The sequence below is a fragment of the Montipora capricornis genome, chromosome 10 (assembly GCF_036669925.1).
Source record: "Montipora capricornis isolate CH-2021 chromosome 10, ASM3666992v2, whole genome shotgun sequence".
Classification (NCBI taxonomy): domain Eukaryota; kingdom Metazoa; phylum Cnidaria; class Anthozoa; order Scleractinia; family Acroporidae; genus Montipora; species Montipora capricornis.
Window position 1 is genome coordinate 8,195,093 of NC_090892.1, and position 19,189 is coordinate 8,214,281.

General features: G+C 40.2%; 1 protein-coding gene across 2 annotated transcripts; it reads left to right on the forward strand.

Annotated features, from left to right (window-relative positions):
• Positions 1 to 398: 398 nt before the first annotated feature.
• LOC138019193 (uncharacterized) lies at positions 399 to 17,698 on the forward strand. 2 transcript variants are annotated; one of them, XM_068865890.1, is made up of 3 exons: positions 399 to 446; positions 3,777 to 4,385; positions 11,481 to 17,698. In XM_068865890.1, exons 2-3 carry the CDS (start codon positions 3,797 to 3,799, stop codon positions 15,689 to 15,691), a joined length of 4,800 nt encoding a protein of 1,599 aa, XP_068721991.1. In that variant the 5' UTR covers positions 399 to 446; positions 3,777 to 3,796; the 3' UTR covers positions 15,692 to 17,698. The 2 variants fall into 2 exon arrangements, with proteins under 2 accessions (XP_068721991.1, XP_068721990.1); XM_068865889.1 differs by lacking the exon at positions 399 to 446 and adding an exon at positions 1,726 to 1,829.
• The last annotated feature ends 1,491 nt before the right edge of the window (positions 17,699 to 19,189 follow it).

A 19,189-nucleotide genomic window follows, 5' to 3' on the forward strand; every position in this document is an offset into this window, starting at 1 on the left:
TTTCAAAGCAGCAAGGATAATAAAAACATGTTTAAAATAGCATTTTAGCAGATGTTTGACAATTTTAATGTGAATCTCCGTGAAAACGAAGGATTTCTAATTTAGGGCGAGTTCGATTGACCGTATTCCGGAATAGGAATACATGGAATAGAAGTTAGAAATCCTTCGTTTTGCGGAGATTTACATTAAAATTGTCAAACATCTGCTAAAATGTTATTTTACACAAAGCTTTATTATTCTTGTAGCTTCAAAACGCCACACATTCCTATTATCGAACGCACCCTTGGTATTATGGGTATATACTCCATAACCAGAGAACGTGTAGACTAGTAGGTGATGTTTATATACAGTACAAAGCTTAGTATTGCATTATCGTATTATGGGTTACTTTTGAATGTTTTATTTACAGAAGGTGAACGGTGCGCTGGTTCAAAACTGAAGTGAAGGTAAGTTTACCTTCTGAAATGAAGTGTAAAATACCCTTACCTCCAGGAACTTCACTTTACCCTAACCGAGAATTCATCGGGTAAACTTAGAGAAAAATTGTTTCACATTTTCCAAGTTCTGGTGCAAAGAATCTTCGTCGCTTTGTAGGAAGAGTCCCTGGGAATAACATATATCTGACTCTAGGCCGCCACTTGGTAGTATCGAAAATGAAGATCACGAAAATGAAGACCGAGCACGGCTGGTCTTTCATAAACCGGATCCGAAATAATTAATGTCCATGAAACAAAAGAACAAAATCGAACTCAACAAAACCTAATTTTTCTGTCACACAACATTCAAGGGTGTCATGGCTTTGTGTCTGTTTAAATTATACCATGTATGGAGACAGCATCCAGTGCCCAAATCTCTGACTAGTGGCAAGTTTTCCAGGGTTTCGTTCCCTTAATTTCCACTGTTTACAAGCTGGGGTTTCAGGTCTTTGGTCTTAGTTTTTTCGTAACACCCGGAGCTTATTCGTCATAGCATGAAGCAACTGGGAGAATTATTTCTTCCCCCTGAACGGGATACTAGTCCAGTGCAGGGTTACCCCCCAGCAGTAAATTGCCGGTACCCATTTATACACCTAGGTGAAGAGAGACGTGTGGAGTAAAGTCTCTTCAAGTTGTCTTAGGAAATCGAAACAACACGATTGCAGAGCTTGGCTTCGAACCAGTGACGTTTGACCCTTGGAATCGGGAGTCCAAGTCCACCTAAGACATGATATATTTCTTTAAAATGTCAGTGGGCAGTCATTAATATTCTTTTTAAGTTAGGCACTGATTGATGTTATTGCTCGGCAAAAGGCAGTAATTCTTTTTGTTTTAAAGTCCTTTTTCTGTCCCTGAAATTCACTTCAGTGAGGATTTGTTCTGTGAACTGTTATGGATATAGCCCCTCATTTATTTTTTAATTTCAGTTTATGGTGTCCCCAATTAGTTCTCCAGCGCAGCCTAGAATGCTTGCAAAAGAGGATATGTTGTCTACATATCTTTTCCACTCAACCAGTTTCGTTGTGCTCTGACTGATCTGATCTGACTGATCTGATCTTATTTTTAAAGGAAACTGCCATTTTTGTTCTCATTGCATTGCGATGTGCCTGGAGATAGTCCTATTCATTAAATTGGAAAGAGTTCTCTTTGAGTATGAGTTCGAGCATCCATTTTAGATAGTTGATGTTGCTTGGCTTTTTTCTTAGAATCTTGTATACGCATTGCATACAACATCAATTCCTTCTCCTACAGGGTGTTTGTGTGAAGACTTGTGACATCCATTGAGACTAGAATTGTGTTTTTCCAGAGTTTGTTTTGTTCTATGTAGATGATGAACGGCGTCAAATCTGTCAGGTAAGACTTTTGCAGTTTGGCTATAGGCTGATGTAAAGTGTCAACAAACGATGATATGATTATGTGTTTAGTAGGGTCATTGCAGCCCAATATGATCAGTCTTCTGACCAAGGGTGGTTTGTGGATTTTTGTAAGTGTGTAGAATTCTGGAATTCGTGGGGTTTTTTTGGTTTGTGAAAGCCATTTTTTAGTTTCTGGGATTTGACGGGGGTCTCAGGTGTTAGGCCTTAGTTTTTGAAAAGCCCTGGCACACTGCTAATGATCTGAGTGCTAGATTGTATGGTTCCAGAAAATATCCATACCCCCACCACGGAAGACCATTGGAAATTCCGAGGGAGAGGGGGGTTAAAGGGCAGTAATTTCCAAGGGGTAGGGGGGTTTCGTGGGAAACTACTTTTCCAAAGGGTCACGAACCAATACAAAACATTGAAAGCAATTTACGAACGATCTGAAGCACAAAACACACTATCGGACGATGTTTTGAAACAAAAGTCAGTTTTGAGATAAAGTTAATACTATTAGCTTCAATGTTTCCGTTTTTCTTTGAGTTAGCTAGCGCTACAATCTCCCGAAGCTAAGAACAATGTGTCTTTCATTTGGGACGGATTCAAAACATTTAAAATGGCGGTCTCAACTGGAGTCTCGTCCCCAGACTTCCAGCTTTGTCTCTTTTTCGTCCAACCAACACTTCCGTTTGTCTCTTTTTCGTCCAACCAACACTTCCGTTCACTTGAGTATCACTTTTCGCTACCTTCACATGCAGTAAACACATTTTTGATAGGATTTATGTTTTACTAGGGGTAGTAACTCATTGAAAATGCGATAAGACGCAAGTTCCCACCATCTCAAAGCTTGCGTGCAACGCTTTTTTGTGGGTGGCATTTAGACCACGGACAGGAACCGGGAGTCTTGAAAGTTTTCTCTTCTTTGAGTAAACGCAATATTTATTGCGGCCTCGGGAAACGATTGTTGAAGTTCAGTTCGTTATGTCAAACTGGAAATTCTAAAACAGGAGTTTGACTACTCATTGGAGGAAGTAAATTGCACCAAAAACAATAAGAGTGGCCCTCTGGATTCCATCCGTGGCTCAAAGGCAAGCAACAGTGAGGCTGTGTGTCATTTACCGGCAAGAATGACTGCTGGAGAGTCAGTAAATTTGAAGACTGCACATAAATCGGCATATCTAAGTTTACAAATATGATGGATTATTTTGGCGTCAATAATATTCAACAATCGCCTTTGTGACGACGTTCACGAAACCTACCGCGTCAACATGTGTGGTCCCTAAATATTAAAGAATCAACCTGAAGAAACTGACAAAATGTGTAGACAAAGGAACCTTGTAAGTTTCTGTTTTATTTACTATGGTTTGCGAAGTTGTTTAAGCGAGTGAAATGTTCTCATCGAAGTTCACACAAAAAAGTGAAACAGTTGACGTGCAACCCAAATGTTTAAGCTTTGCAAAGTTGATAGCGCACAAGCTAAGAGTTTAGCTGGATAATGAGCTTAACAAAGCTTTTTTTTTTTTCTAAAAGTTAACCTTAATGTTTGCACTGTTGTAATAAAATTCTACTGCAATTACGTAACTACTGTAATTCACTTTCGTTTTTATAAGTACACAAATTCTTGAAATACCTGAGGGGAGGGGGGGACATCAAAGACTCCCCTTGAAAGGAAAATCGTGGTGGGAGGGGGGGTGCACATCAAAAAGTCTTCCATGGTGGGGGTATGGATATTTTCTGGAACCACACATTACATGTACTTGGTCTGACTTTGGGTTCACCTTACCGTGACACGTATGGCTCACTGTTATGAAGCAAATCAAGATGTAATCAAAGACAAGTGAGCTTCATGCTTTTGTTGTCATCTGCATAGGGATTTTAAATACAGTACTTATTTATTACTTTTAGTGGGAGCTTGTTAAAACTTTTCTTTTTTAAATTTTAGATTCCCTTGAGAAAGTTGCCATGAGCACTTTTAGTGAGAACCAGAAGCGTTGGATGGTTGTTGGAATTGCCTTGTTAAACAAGATGGTGCCACAGATTCGAACTTTTGTGGAGCAGTCTTTGCAGACAGAATACCATAAGTTGAAAACAAGTCATAACATTCACATGCAAACTGCACCTGGATTTCTAAGAAAACATCTAAAAACACTCAAATATGAGAATATTAACAACAACAACAACCATAAACTTCCTTCGGGAAAATTGGACGTCTCTAAATTTGACTACAAAGTATTAAGTCATGTTGACCTTTCTAAACTATATCTTCAGCCATTCATGGTAAAGTTCAGTGCATTTGATGACAAGTGTGATGGTTCTGCTGTTCTTATGCTGCTTGGTGAAGTACCAGTGTTTTCTGCAATCATACAAGGGTCAGCCAAGGCAGTGAAAGACAGTGTTAGGAATGAGTGGGCCCACTGCAACCTCACAGTCTGGGATGAAGCGAAGTTCAAGAGTTGTTTTCAAGAGATGAAGCAGCTTGTCAAGTCCCTCAGTCTCCCCACTGCAGATGAGGACAGGATTGTGTCAGAATTGCAAGACTGGGAGACCAAAGGTAGCAGTGGCTGGCATAGTAAATTTAAATAACAACAATTCTATTTGCTGGGCTTCTGATATTTCATGAAACAATAATAATTATTATTGGTGAAGTAGCACAGCATCTTTAGAAAACAATGTCTGGCAAGAGAAGTCTACTTCATAGCAAATTAGGGTTTTGATATAAGACACAGGTCTGTGGTCCACGGCTCCCCTTGCTTGCACGGCTCGCCAAGATTTTTTTTTGTCCAGTGGCATACCTAGGTAATTTCCTATTTTTGCACGGTGAACATGTGATGGTTCGCGACAGTAAGTATACAATCATACATTGCAATCCAGGGCCGTCTAGTCGACTTCTGATCAGAGGAAACCGCTCATGTCTCCCTCAGTCTGTCTTCAGAACCTGACCGCCCAGAGGGAATGGGTTTGCAAACAACGGAAGTTTCAACCATTTGATTTGCTGGGCCAGAGTACGTAATATCCATCCTTTTTTTTATCAATGACTTTATTCTTGTTATTAATTAATTAATTAATTCATTCATTCATTCATTCATTCACGTTCTACAAATGAACTCTTACAGTGTAGGCTAAGTTTAAAATGCACACATGTATACCCGATGGAGAGCAAATGCAGATCGACTTCCTAAGCACTTCTACCTGTAACTGAATGAACTTGAAAATTTTTCGATGAAACCATGCATTCAGTAGAACTGTAGAGCTGACTTTTTGGAAGTTGGTTGAAACTTACATCGTTTGCAAACGGATCCCCTCTGTGATGTTGGGTTCTGAAAATAGAGGGAGTCCTGGAATTGAAGCTGATTGCCATGATTGTCCATTTTGATGCCCACCATGATCACATGTGCACAATGTGAAACTGGGTATGCTCCTTGGTTCAGCAAATTATGCAACATTTTAAATCTTCTTTTATTTATCTTACACTAGTTTTATGTAATTTTTTTCTGGGTTGCCATATGGCAATCCAGTTGAAATCTGCGTTGCATTTTTCTGTGTTGGAAATCAGAAAAGTTGCATGGTAGGGTCTTTCCTCTCACTCTCCCGCTAAGTATAGTTTTTCTGCCTACAGTCATCTTTGCATATCTTTAGTAAGTTTTAGAAATGCGTAGATTTTATCTGATGACCCAGTAGAATATTTAATAAACCTGCAATGGCGTCAAAGTCAATGTAACATGAATGGCGTTTTGGTGGATCTTTAAGCAAAGTATATCCTTATGGAGCTCAAGAATGAAAGGTCAATTCGATTAACATGACAGGAGGTGAAAAATAAACATCTGGAATCTTCAAAGCAACGAATAATGGACTTCAACAACAGTTGTCGCATCTTTCGATCAACCATCGAGCAGTGACCTGTATTTCTAAATATTTTACTAACCGTGATGTTATTTACAACACTGAACCTGGTAACTTTGTCTGGTTGGATATGGGTTTAACAACTCATTGAAGGAATTGAACACCTTGAATGTATCTATGTTCTTTGTTGTCTGGCTATTTATATTCATTTTCTCTTAAGTCTGCACAGTCTTCGTCTTGAAATTTGATTTGGGAGCAGTTTTCTTAGTGACGACTGGAATTCTTGCTGTTTAGTCATTCTGGTGTACAATGAAGCTAATATGGGAAGCCAACAATATTTCTTTAAGCTTGTCTACTGCTTATTTAGGTTAAATCTTACGTTTAATTTATGCAAAAATTATTTTCAAACCAGAATGTTTCAAGACCCGTTTAATCCACTATATCTTAGCATACAGCGCAGTCTAACACGAGGAGGTAACTCGATCCTAGTCGATCATTGATAGAAATCACATGTATATTGTAACATCCTCCCTTTTGGAAGATAAAAATTAATGAAAAAGAACGTCAGTGTCATTTCAGTGCGGAATCAAAGGGTCCATAGAGCAAATCTATCGGTTGGTGAGTTCAACACAAGACGATCAATAAGCGATAAACACTAATCATTATGATAACAGCAACGAAGAATTTGAAGTCATGAGTCTAATCACAGACATAGTCCTTGAGGTATGCTGGGCTCTTCCTGAGTCGCTCTGACCTCCGATACTGTTCCGGGACGGTCGCCACTTCAGGGTGTGGCTCTTGAGGGGCACTACCCTGGTCGGGGGTAAACGCTGTTGTTGCAGTCGCCTTTTCATCTGCGCTGGCTATTTCCGGTTCTGGCTCTGCTTTGCTGGGTTCAGCTGCTGGGTTCAGGCATGGTTTGCAGATGCTGTCGGTTTCTGTGGTAGACTGCTCCATCCTCCATCTCAACAGTGTACGACCGTTCGTCAAGCCTTGCAGTAACTTGGACCTTGCGCTAAGACTTGTCACCAAGCTTAAATGGCTTCATTCTAACAATGTCACCTTCAGAGAAGCTGGGTAGGTCGCAGCTCTCTGGCGTTGTCGCAGCTCTTTCTTTTCACTTTCGAGGTTTAGAGTCCTAGGCAGTAGTATGTTCTGAGTTGTAGGGAGGAGTTTCTTGGTTCTTCGGTTCATCAAGCGTTGTGCTGGGCTGGTTGTCATTCCTTGTGTGGGCGTGTTTCTGTAGTCGAGTACGACGAGGTATGGATCGGTTCCAGCCCTTATTGATTTCTTCAGGATGCGCTTGGCTGTCTTCACCCCAGACTCGGCCTTGCCATTGGCCTTGCTATTTCCAGGGCTACTGGCAAGATGCTCAAAATCCCATGTTTTTGCGAAATTGGCAAACTCGTCAGAAGTAAATTGCGGCCCGTTGTCACTGATCACTTGGTCTGGTATGCCATAGCGGGCAAAGTGACTATTCAGCTTCAGAGTGGTGGTGCTGGCTTTGGTGTTTGGCAATCTGTCCACCTCCCAGTGGTTGCTATAGTAGTCTATTGTGACCAAGTAATCCTTTCCATTGAGGGTAAAGATATCCGTGGCAATCTTCTCCCAAGGAGAGGACGGGACTTCGTGGGGCATCAGTATCTCCTTGGGGTGGGTCATGCTGTCGAGTTCCCTACACGTTTCACATGCGGAAATGTACTGTTTCATTTCTGCAGACATGCCGGGCCAGTAGATGCATTCACGTGCACGCCGCAGCCATGCTTCTATTCCGAGGTGGGACGAGTGAATCTTCATCTTCATCTCTGTGCGAAGGCTCCGAGGTATTACGACGGAATTTCCTTTGAAAACCAGCCCATATTGTCTGGTCTGTTCGTCACCCATGCTGAAGTAAGGGTGTGTCCTTATGTTCAGGCCACCCTACGAGAATAGCCTCCGACAACTCTCGCAGAGACTGGTCTTTCCGGGTCTCTGCTCTTATTTCGTCTAGACGCTGGTCAGATAGGGGTAGATAGAGGACCATGTTGACTAATTCGAAGTCGTCCACTTCTTAGGGCAGGTAAGCCCGTGACAACATGTCAGCCAAATGCATGTTTTTGCCACGCTCATAGTGCACAGTGAAATCGTATTTCTGTAACATCATCATCATTCGTTCGAGGCGTCGAGGTGCTAGAGCTAGTGTTTTCAGAAGAATCGCCTCTAGGGGCTTGTGGTCACTTTCGATGTGTACGGTATGTGTCGACCAAATGTGTACTGGTTGAAACGCTCAAGAGCAAAAACAATCGCCAGAATCTCCTTCTCTATTTGCGTGTACTGGGTTTCTGTATCGGTGAGGGCACGACTTGTGTACTCTATGGGCTTGCCGTTCTGAAGTATTGCTGTGCCAAGGCCACTCTAGCTTGCATGACACTGTATGGTGAGGTCCTGTGAAGGGTTGTAGTAACACAGACCAGGCGCTTCTGTTACTAACCGCTGCACATGTGCGAACGCCAGGTCCTGTTCAGAGGACCAGTTCCATGGAGTATCCTTCCGAGTCAGGCGACGAATCAGTTCCATGACATCAGACAGTTGTGGAAGGAACTTGGCTAGGTAATTGACAAATCCATTGAGGTGCTGAATGCCCTCGACGTCTTGTGGCTTGTGGGCTCGAACTTCTTGTCAGTCACAAACTTGATGGGAATGACATTCACCCAGGCACCGCTGTCTACTTGAAATTTTACTTCTTTCTTGTCAAAAACATTTCAGCATAAATTACTTTTGGGTAATGTCCTTGCATGACGGCGTGTATCATTTCCGGTTGTGCAACGATGCTTGTAATGTACTCCACATCGCTGTCATCCGACGATTCACCCATCAGGCTGTACACTTTTCTAGTCGGAGTTGTGCAGGTTACTTCGAAATGATTTCTGCCACCACACTTTGTACATTTCGTTCCCCACGCTGGACACTTGCCTTTTTCGAAAGGATGTACTTTGCCACAGAATTTACATGTCTTCGGTTTCCCTGCACGGCCTTTCTTGTACTTGTCATCGCGGCGGTGTGATGGCGGGAGTTTATCATTCACAGCGTATACATCTTCGTTCGGGGCACCAGAGATCATTTTCAATTGCAAATTTGTCGCTTCAGGGCTCTTGCAAAGATCGATACACTTTGAGAGAGCGAGACTCCGTTCTTGTAGAAGCCGTTTGCGAGTGCGGTGATCTTGAATGCCCAGGACGATCCTGTCACGGATGATCGAATCACGCATGCAGTCACAAAAATTACATGTTTTCGCGAGTGTGTGAAGGGCGGTGACATAAGCATCAATGCCTTCGTTTTCCTGTTGATTTCGAGAGTTGAAAGTGTATCTCTCAAAGGTTTCGTTCAGTTCTCCTATGGTGAATTCGTCGAACTTTTGTATTATCTTAGCCACGTCATTTCGATCGTCAGGAGTGTCGAATTGAAAGCCGTTAAAAATCTTTAACGCATCGGCACCGATACAGTGGAGAAACAATGCGACCTTGTACGAGGGCGGTTGTATCTCGAGTTGAGTGATGATCATGTAGTTGCTCCACATTTGTTTCCATACTTTCCAGTTGTCCGCCACATTCCCAGTCACAACTAATTTGCCAATGGGCATTATTCCAGCCATCGCGCCGAAGGATGGGTGCTGCACAAGTCCTAGTTGTGCTTGAGGCTGTTGTGCCAGGTACGGTACTTCAGGCGCCTTTTCTGTGGCAGACATGCTGACAGGATTATTGTAGCTGTAGTTCACGCGACTCTGTAAGTGATAGGCGAAAGATTGGTTGTCCTATTTCGCTGCCAACATGTTTCAAGATCCGTTTAATCCACTATATCTTAGCATACAGCGCAGTATAACACGCGGAGGTAACTCTATCCTAATCTAGCTGATCATTGATGGCAATATATTGTAATACAGAAGCTATTTTAAGTAGTGTAAGTTTCGTTTCTGGACTGACAATTTGTTAGGGTGTATGGCAACGAGTACGACAATTTGAGGAGGACAAACACACAACAATGGCAACCCAGTTTACACTCATGGAGCTTCTAGTATACATTGTATTGGGTGGCTTTTTGGTCTATAAGTTACAATAATGATTATTTTGATGTGAAAATGAAGTGCATTTGCTAATGAAGTACCGTAATTATAAAATCAGCAAAAATACAAAGTCTCAAACCATTGATTAATTTGAAATAATGATGTCCTTCTTGACTTTTTCATTTTGAGGAGACATAAAAAACATAACAGTATTTAAAAAAAATGTACATTTTGCTGTTTTATGCAGTAATCCTACGGCATGTCTGTATGAATGTTACTTTACAAAGGAACTCACCCTTTAGAAGAAGCTTAAGGTTTTTTTACTACAAACTTATCTATTCATGAGGATGAGTCAGTTCTTTTTTGAAAGAAATACATTTCCCAAAAAAAATCTTGACTGAGTTACCAGTACTTTGTGAATCTATTGCTAAAATATTGGAAAACAAAGACCTGGAAAGAAAAGATTGAAGAGACTTTTAACAGTGGCTGGTGAATCCAGGTGAATATCATTGTTTCTTGATTTTCCACACACTTCATCAGGCATGTGGAAAACAGACCTTGCCATAATTCACCAGAATTTTTCCTGAGCGCCTTGGTCTTTGCCATTCTGTTCTGGGTGTGTTGAAGACTAAGATCCTACAGTAAAATCACCAAAATTTAGTCAGTGGCCATTGTAAACATCAGGAAAACAATGAAAGGCGAATGTGTTTTTCCAGTTTTTGTTTGATGTTGTTTTCCTCACACCCCACTCCCAAGGCCTGGTTGCACATTTTTGTAGGCATGTGTTGTGAATTATTGTTTTCTCAGGGGTTTCATAGGCATTATACCAATACCAATTGAGCTTTCGCATGAAAACATGATATCTTCACACATGAAGATAACATGTTATTTTCACCCGTGAAGAGATCACTGTTTTCTATGATTGCAAATCAAAATGGCGCCTTTTTCATGATGAAAAATATTTCTCTCATTCACTGCGCTCACTCACGAAATATTTTTCAACACTCAAAGAGTAATTACGTATCTCCGCGTGGCCATGTAATATCCTCTATTTCAGTTTTCAAAAGTGTGACCTCCACTTGCAAGTTTCTGGTGCTTTCAAGATTAGCTTAGACGGAAAGCACATTTAAGGTGGTATCGTCAATCTGATTTTCTTGGCTAATAGACTTCTTGAAAATTAAGCGATCAGGAAACACATTTCACACTTGTTTGTATTTTTTGCCCACATTCCTGTATGTCATAAGCAAATTCTCACTCCTCTGAAACCATGCTTTTAAGTGTCCACTTGATACCCCTTTCCTTACTACAAAGTCAGACACTCTGATAGCACTGTAGGCATAAACCCCGAGATCCTCTTGGATGTATATCAAAATTTTAAATTTACCCCTGAATGTTTCAACACTATTTTTTAAGCAGCATCCTGCTGACCTGAGTCCATTGTGAATGTGATTTCCTGAAATCACACATAGAAGAACTTTGTTTGATCTGGTATTAATACACTTCAAACTGACTGAAACATTGTCTTAAAGGTGAATAAATCACTTGTATGGGTAGATTTAATACCAACCAAACTCAGTCTTGAGTGACTCATACTGGTTAAGTCTCATTGTGAGGCTTCCCATCTGGTTTCCAAATTTTTAAAGGGAAACCGACTCAATTTAGATGGATAGAACAACACCTAGCATTTGACATGTCTATCCAACCTTGATGATAAATCAACTTCATTGTATGCTTCACTGTATAATTGAGTGCCTTATCTCTTGACAGGTACAACATTTTGTGGAAATTCCCCTTTAGATCCAGTTTTGTTGAGCTTGGTTCAGAATGAAGTGTCACACCTTTCCTCCACTTTGGATAACTTCATATTCCAGGACAAAGAGGAAAAAGACAGGTTGAAGACTCAGCTTTTGTGGATTGAGCAATCACTTCTCCAGCTTTACAAAAGGGTTGAACAAATAGAGAACAGAGTGCATACCTTGGAACAACGGGTGGAGGATCTTGGTGTTTACTCCAAGGCAAGTGAAGATGATGCTAAACATCCAAGATTTTTCGGTGTACTGAACAGGAATGAGTATTTTACTGGGAGGAGAAAAGAGCTTGAAGATCTTGGAAAGGCTTTTGACCACGCCAGCACAGAATCAAATCAGCATGGACCAAAGAGAACCAATAGCAACATCAGGGGAATCTGTGGCCTGGGAGGGTGTGGGAAGTCATGTCTTGCCCTTGAGTATGCCTGGGGAAATACGGAAAGGTACCCTGGGGGTGTATTTGTGATAAATGGAGAGAGCGAAGAGTTGATAAGATCCTCACTCCTTGAAATTTATCAAGAGTTTGTTGACGTTGCTCAGTCTAATCAGCGTAATAAGGAAACTCAACTGGAGTTTGGCTGGGTATTAAAGAGAACCCTTTCATGGTTTGGTAATCTGAGAGAAAAGTGGCTTTTGCTTGTTGACAATATGGATCAAAAAGAGCTTGGTCCCTGTGCAATGAAAGTGTTTTCTGGCCAGTGGAAGTGCAAAGCATTTTGTGACATTCTCGTCACCTCTCGTCGAAGTTCTTCAACGTTGAGTCAAGACCTTATTCTTCCACCAGAAAACTGCTTAGAGCTTGGTCCTTTTTCATCAGATGAATCTGTTGAATTCTTGAAGAAGCGTGCAGTTGTACAATCCAGTTGCAATGTTCACGTTCAAGAAGAACTTGCCAAAGAGCTTGGCGGTTTACCTCTTGCCTTAGAGCAAGCCTCAGCTTACATCAAAACTTTGAATTGCTCCACTGAGTCATATCTTAAGCAATACAGGTTGCAAAAGACCAAGCTTTTGAATGCTAAAAGTGCCAAACCACATACAGAGTTGTACAGTGAAGAACGCCTGTCTGTACAAACCACCTGGCTTCTTAACCTCCGTTATATTGAAGATAACAAGAAAGATGAGAAACTTGGAAAAGCAGCCACTTTGTTCACGAAAATTGCAGCATTTTTATCTCCTGATGAGATACCCATTGAAATTTTGAATGTGGGTGCTCCAGCCATTCAAAATATGGAGTTAAGGGAATGCATTCAAATGCCCCTTGGTGTAAAGCAAATTGTTAAGGAGTTGGTTGAGTTTTCACTTTTCAAACAGAAGTCGGACAGCACTTTAAGCATACATCGCCTTGTCCAGGAGACCTTAAAAGACCATTTTGTCACTGAAGGTGAAACTGACAGCATATTGGTTTCTTGTATAAGAATGATGCACAAGTCATTTCTCAATTGTGTTAGCAGCGTTGACTTCCTTTATGAAGTGAAGACAATTCTTGAGCAAGATTCAAATACTCAGGAGAAGACATCTCCTATGGAACAATATTTCAAACTTGAAGATGCATCTGCTTCAGCTAACTTTGATGTTAAACAGTGGGAAAAACTGTCAAAAAATGCCTATCAACTTGTTTGTAACCTCTTGGAAAAATCCTCCTTGAAGTCTTGTTTCTTTTCTGAGGAAACTGCCAGACTGTTTTGTGAAGCAGCGCTACACTGTTACTCCTTACATATGGAAACTGTGGGACGAACGTTTCAACAATTCTGTTTGGAAATTGTGTGTGGAATAAAAGACCCCATGCAGTATTACAATGCTGATGACCTACAGAAATTAACGAGTATGCTTCCCCCACATGCATCTGCAGCACTCCTTTCACTGAAGGCGACTGGAAACCCAAGCTGTGTCAAGGAAATTGTCAATGAAACAAAACGTTTCCAGAAAGAGGAGGATTTAATGCCCAAAACTATCAACAATGTTTACTCGAATGCTAAAGAAGCCTTTGCTCAGGGGGCCTTTGAAACCTCCCGAGCTCTGTACACTGAAATTGTTGAAGCTTTGGGTTTCAGTACTTTTCGTGGATCAGCCAGAAATCAAGTCCAAAAATCGCCATTTTCTGTTGGAGAGTTTCTTTGTTACCGTGGTATTGCATATTTGAGGATGGGAGAATTTGAAAGTGCTGTCAATGACTTCATTGCAGCTACTTATGTGAACTCGGAGTACTATCGTGGGTACTACTGGAAAGTGTATGGATTGTGCAAACTTGTTAAGAGTGGTAAGACCAGGTTCACTAGCAGAGCTCAGGCATCAATGGCAGTACTCCAATTCAAGTTTGGAGATTCAAAGTCATGTGACATTACGAAATTGAAGGAGAAATTCCCTGAAATACTTGAAAACATTGAGTACAAATCTGTGTGTGATGTAAGGGACCTTAAGGAACTGGAGAGATCACTGACAACCAGTAGTCAGTCTCTCACCATCATCTTGAATCCTGGTTTGTATTGCTTCAAAGGAATTGGCCTTTTTGGAGGTCACTATAATTTTGTTTGCCCCCCTGGAGGTCGGTGCCTTGTTCATTGCACTGCAGGTATACACCTAAACGAAGGATCCTTTCTCTTCGAAAATGTTGACTTCGCTAATATTTCTCCTTGGTCCTCTGCTTCACATCCACACACAGGGGTGGATACATTTTCTGAAGGGTCTTGCAACTTGGACACTTTGATGCTTGGATGGCGTCATGGGAGTGCTCCACACTTGACAACTGAAACTTGGAGAAACTGCAAGGCTTTTATAGAAGCTGATAACATTCTTGCTTTAGACATTGACCATTGTGATGTTGTAAGCCAGCCCTTCACTGGAATATCACTTAAATTTGAAGAGTGCAATAATGGCAATTGCAGGGGCGTGTCAGTGACATCATCCAATATCGTTGGTTGCAGTGGAACTGGGGTTGAAATTCAAGGTATTGTAGGCCAGGACTGTTACATCCATTTGATTGACAACTCAGTATCAAAGAATCTATATGGCATTAAGTTGAGGTCGCAAGTTTGTTTTCACCTAGAAAAAAATGACATTTTTGGTCATGAACTCTCAGGCCTTGTGGCCAGCCAGGCTGGAAAAGGGAAAATCATCAGAAATTTCATTGATCATAATAGACAGCATGGTATTTTACTGTACAAAGCGACGCACACAGTTGTGAAAGAAAACATAATTTCAAACAACTATAACTGGGGAATTGTCTGTGCTGCCGGAAGTACTTTAGAATGCACTGAAAATGTGTTCGAGGGCAATCTTTGTGGAGGAGTTCGGATTATGTTTAATGGGGCAAAGAGTGTTTCAATTGATCATTGTGCTTTCAGAGAAAATGAAGGTCCATCTGTTTTTCCCAGTAGTTCAGATCAGCTTTCTCTGTTGGGGCTTGAAAAGGACCACGTGTTTCCTACTGGTTTGAAGGCTCTTTGGCTCATCCCTTTCCTAGAGCACCAGGTTGTGGGAAATATAGAGTCCTGCAGTTATTTCAAGCTCCCCGAAATCCATGAGAAGGACAAAGTATCAGAAGATTCCAACATGTCATCAGTTCAACCAGAACAAAATTTGTGCTGCACATGTCACGAAGAGTCAGACAATACATTTGAGTGTCCCGAGTGTCACATAGCAAAGTACTGCAACAAGCTTTGTTTTGACCAGGCAAAAGCAATCCATGGTTACGTCTGCAAATCAATTATTGAACCTAACAACGCATCCTGTTGTTGTATGTTGCGGTTTTTTGAGCAGACAGCTGTTCAAGGTCTTGATCAACAACGAACAGGCATTTCATTGTGTGTAATTACCACTTTAGGGTCAATGCCATTTTATTCTGACTCACCAAATTACGTCTCCCCGCATCAGCTATGTCTTGTGTGCCCTGAAGCGAGATGTTGGACCTCCTTTGCTTCAAGTAGTGTGTACTATTTCATTCTTAAACATGGAATTCATGTTCCACATCGAATGACGAATGCTAAAGCAGCGTGTATTTTAGCCCACATTGAGTCTGATTCTCAGAAACTAACTATCTACACCCATCGCATATTTCCACTTGACAAAGTTCCCGAAGCGTTGAAACTGGTGGACAAAATGTTTGAGTTGCTTCAAACTGAAATAGATGATGGAATTACAAGGATGATTCTCAATAGTTTTTCCAGAAGTTAAAAACTGTTGCTATTATGACCGTGGTCAAAAGTAATGGTAACAAACTTGTCAAGATGATAAAACTCTTCCTTAACAGCCTTTGTGCTATTTTTAACTGTCGATTCAGATGCCGTCAGCAGAAGCGAGATAATTACTTCATCAACAAACGTTTCCTCACAGAAATGAGAATAGTCATGTTTGTAGTAGTTTAAAGAGGCATAATCAACTTTAAGGTCTTCAATGATCAGAAACTGTGGGAAATGATCGGAAATCTTGGTGACAAGGTTTCCACTAAGAGCATTAAAGTTGAATGTGTTAGCAAAAATGTTGTCAATTTAAGTGGCTCTTCTATCGGTTACACGGGTAGGTTGGAGAATATAAGGCAATAAATAATTAGAGTTCATAATTATATCATATTCAGAAAATTTTCTGAAGCAGGATGGTGTACACAATTTAGTAGGTTAAGATTAAAATCACCTAGTAAAAATATATTCTTGCTTTCTATTGCTAAGTTATGCAGTACAGTCTCAATAATTATGCCCAGTGAATCTTTCAGGAGAGGATGAAGGGTGCCTATAGGCACAACAGCACAGAATACTTTTTGATTTAACATTTTTAATCTCAACCCAAACAGTTTCAAATTCCTCATCAGTTACACTAAGGTCAGTTCTTTTGATGGCATTCAATAATTTGCGGGTATAAAGAGCAACACCACCTGCAGCAGAGCTGGAAGGCTGTGAATGCAGATTATAGTCATGCAAGGCATTAATATTCATTTTGAATCCTCTTAAAACATTTTCTCCCATAAGTTGAATATAATAATAACTTGGAAGGGGAAACCTAATAAATCAAGAGTAGCATGCAAATCATTCAGATGAGCATCTAAACTGTTAAGGTTGACATGAAATAAGGAGAAATATGACTTATTTGATGATAAAGTCGTTTTTTCAAAATCATGGAAATAATACTACTTAGAGTTCCCTTCCTTGGGTCTATCTTGAAGGGAGGGCCCTTTTGGCCAACATCCTTACTGATTATTTCTACTTTGATACATGAAATGACTGATGTATTTTATGCAGAAAAAATGTTCGAGTTTTGCAATGATCTGTCACAATTTCTTAGCAAAAGCGAAAAGCAACGTGATGACAAGAAGCCAAAATAATACTGTACTTTTTCCTCCTGCTTGTATCCAGGACAGGTAGGGGAATCTTTGGGTGGACATTTAGGGTCTTTGGCATCATGCTAGTCTTTTTAATTTGTCAATCCTTCAAGAAATGAACAATGAACATTGCATGTGAATTTTATGACCATCTTTTTGAAAATTGTAGTCTATTAATGAAAACAGGTAACTGTTATTCTTTTGAGCAATTTGATTCAAAGAATGTATTAGCCTCACAATAATTTGTCAGTTCTTCATGGTCAACACTTTCTTGATTATCAAAGTGTTAAGGCTTAAAATTGGGGAAGTACTGTAGCTTGATTGAAGAATTTCATCGCTGAAGCCAATATGACTGTATTTTGCAGAATGCATTCTAGAGCAAAATATTAATTGAAATCAATGTTTATGAGAAAAGGTAATCAGTGTCATTAAAGATTCACCCACTCATTATAATAAATTTTGTTCTTCACAGTTTGGCTTACAGTTTTTCAGTGTTTTTCTCCGAACATTTAGAAGTAACAATGGCCAAAATACTACTTGAGGCATACCCACCACACAAAGAGAACCTTGGTTGCAATATCAAGTGCCATAGGATGTACTGTAGCAGTAGACTAGTATTTTTAAATGTACACATGCAACTGTTTGTACATAGTTGCATAACATCAGACTGTACCAGTTACCCAGTACTTAACTATGGATGGGATTTAAAGGAGCAATTAATAAACAATTATTGGATGAGGTTGAGCATGATATCATGAATTATCAAAACGGAGGTCTGTGTTATTTGCTGAAGCCGAATTATTATCATTCGATGGATTTTTTCCTTCCCTTTCATTGGCCGAGAGCCCACCACGTGACCTGCAAATAACTGGCTAGAAATAAGTTTTGCTGCAAATAATATTCTGCGCATGCGTAATTGAAACCATGCTCTTGTGTGAAAATGGCAGTTTGCTTTCCTGAGCTTTCAGAAAAAGATTTAATTGTTGGGAATTGTGAAAAATAAAGCTAACTCAGTCATCGAATGATAAAATAATTATTGAACTCGGTTATCGATAAATATCGTGATTTGTCAGTGTCTCGCAGGTCAGTTATTTGCCTCAGCCTTCAGCTTCGGCAAATAATTTATCTGCTCATCACCACTGACAAATCACAATATTTTGCTCAACCTCGTCCAATAATTGTTAATTATTATTCTGCAAGTAAATGCACATTCCAGGGCCAGAAGACAGTTAAAATTCTAACTTGCCCATCAGACAAGCAAACTTCATCACCCACTTGCTCGAGTCATTTCTACATCTTTTGATGGTAAGAATCTTGATACTGGCCTGTTGTTTTTATTTAATTGAACAAGCTTGCCCAAGCATTAAATCTAGTTGTCCCAGATGACCAGACAAGAAGGTTCTTGAGCCCTGATTCTAAATAGACCCTGAATGCATCCAAAATACACCTTTTCATTTTCACAAATATGACCTTTCTGCACCCTAGTCATAACTTACTAATAAACACAGGCACTCGATGCAGTTGCTAAAATATCGACCCAAAACCGAAAAAACCAGCAAATTAATATGAGCAACAGTCACGAAAGGGGTGCATTAGACACAAAAATTGTGTGCAATATAAAACTATTAAGTGATCCTTTTTAATTATTTTCTCTTGAACTGTATTGCTCAAGATCTTTCTCGTCATCAAAAGTCATTTAACACCCTGAAACGTAGACGAAACTGTAAATCACAATTAAGACTTCTTATTCCTCAGAGTCCAGTCCCTTGTTTCATTCTGGTGGGACGCCACCATGTTCAGTGTTGCACTGAGTGCATACCCTTGATACAAAACAACAACAACAACCAGTCATCAGAAGTACGTTTCCATCAACAACCTCATTGCTTTAGTGTTCTTTCTGTTGCCAGTGTCTTGGATTATGAGGCCCTCACAGGGGGTGTCCTTGTTCCCTTATTCACTTTAACCCATTGACTCCTCGGAGCGAGACTAAAAGGGAACCTCCACTTCAACAAAAACATGACTTGAAATCACAGGAATATACCCGCTACAGTCAAGTCAGTCAAAAGCATTTTCAAAGAAAGTGTTTGTATCCGAAACAAATAAGTTCTCGAATTGCCTATTTTTGTTTTCAAAATTCGCGGGCGCTGCCATCTTGAATAATTGTGACGTGTTACGGTTGCCCTATTGTTACTAGACAAAAGCTCTTTGTGTCAGAACAATAGGGCAACCGTAACACGTCACAATTATTCAAGATGGTTGCACCCACAAAATTTGAAAGTAAAAATAAGCGATTTTAAAATTCACTTTTCTTGGTATAAACACTGTTTCGAACAAATTTATTTGTAAACATAATTTCCTTT

Bases quoted from the DNA above. Each gene is read 5' to 3' on its own strand.
- LOC138019193 (XM_068865890.1), top strand. From the start codon at position 3,797: ATGAGCACTTTTAGTGAGAACCAGAAGCGTTGGATGGTTGTTGGAATT. The intron at 4,386-11,480 runs GTAGCAGTGGCT...ATCTCTTGACAG, and splicing joins GCAAGACTGGGAGACCAAAG to GTACAACATTTTGTGGAAAT.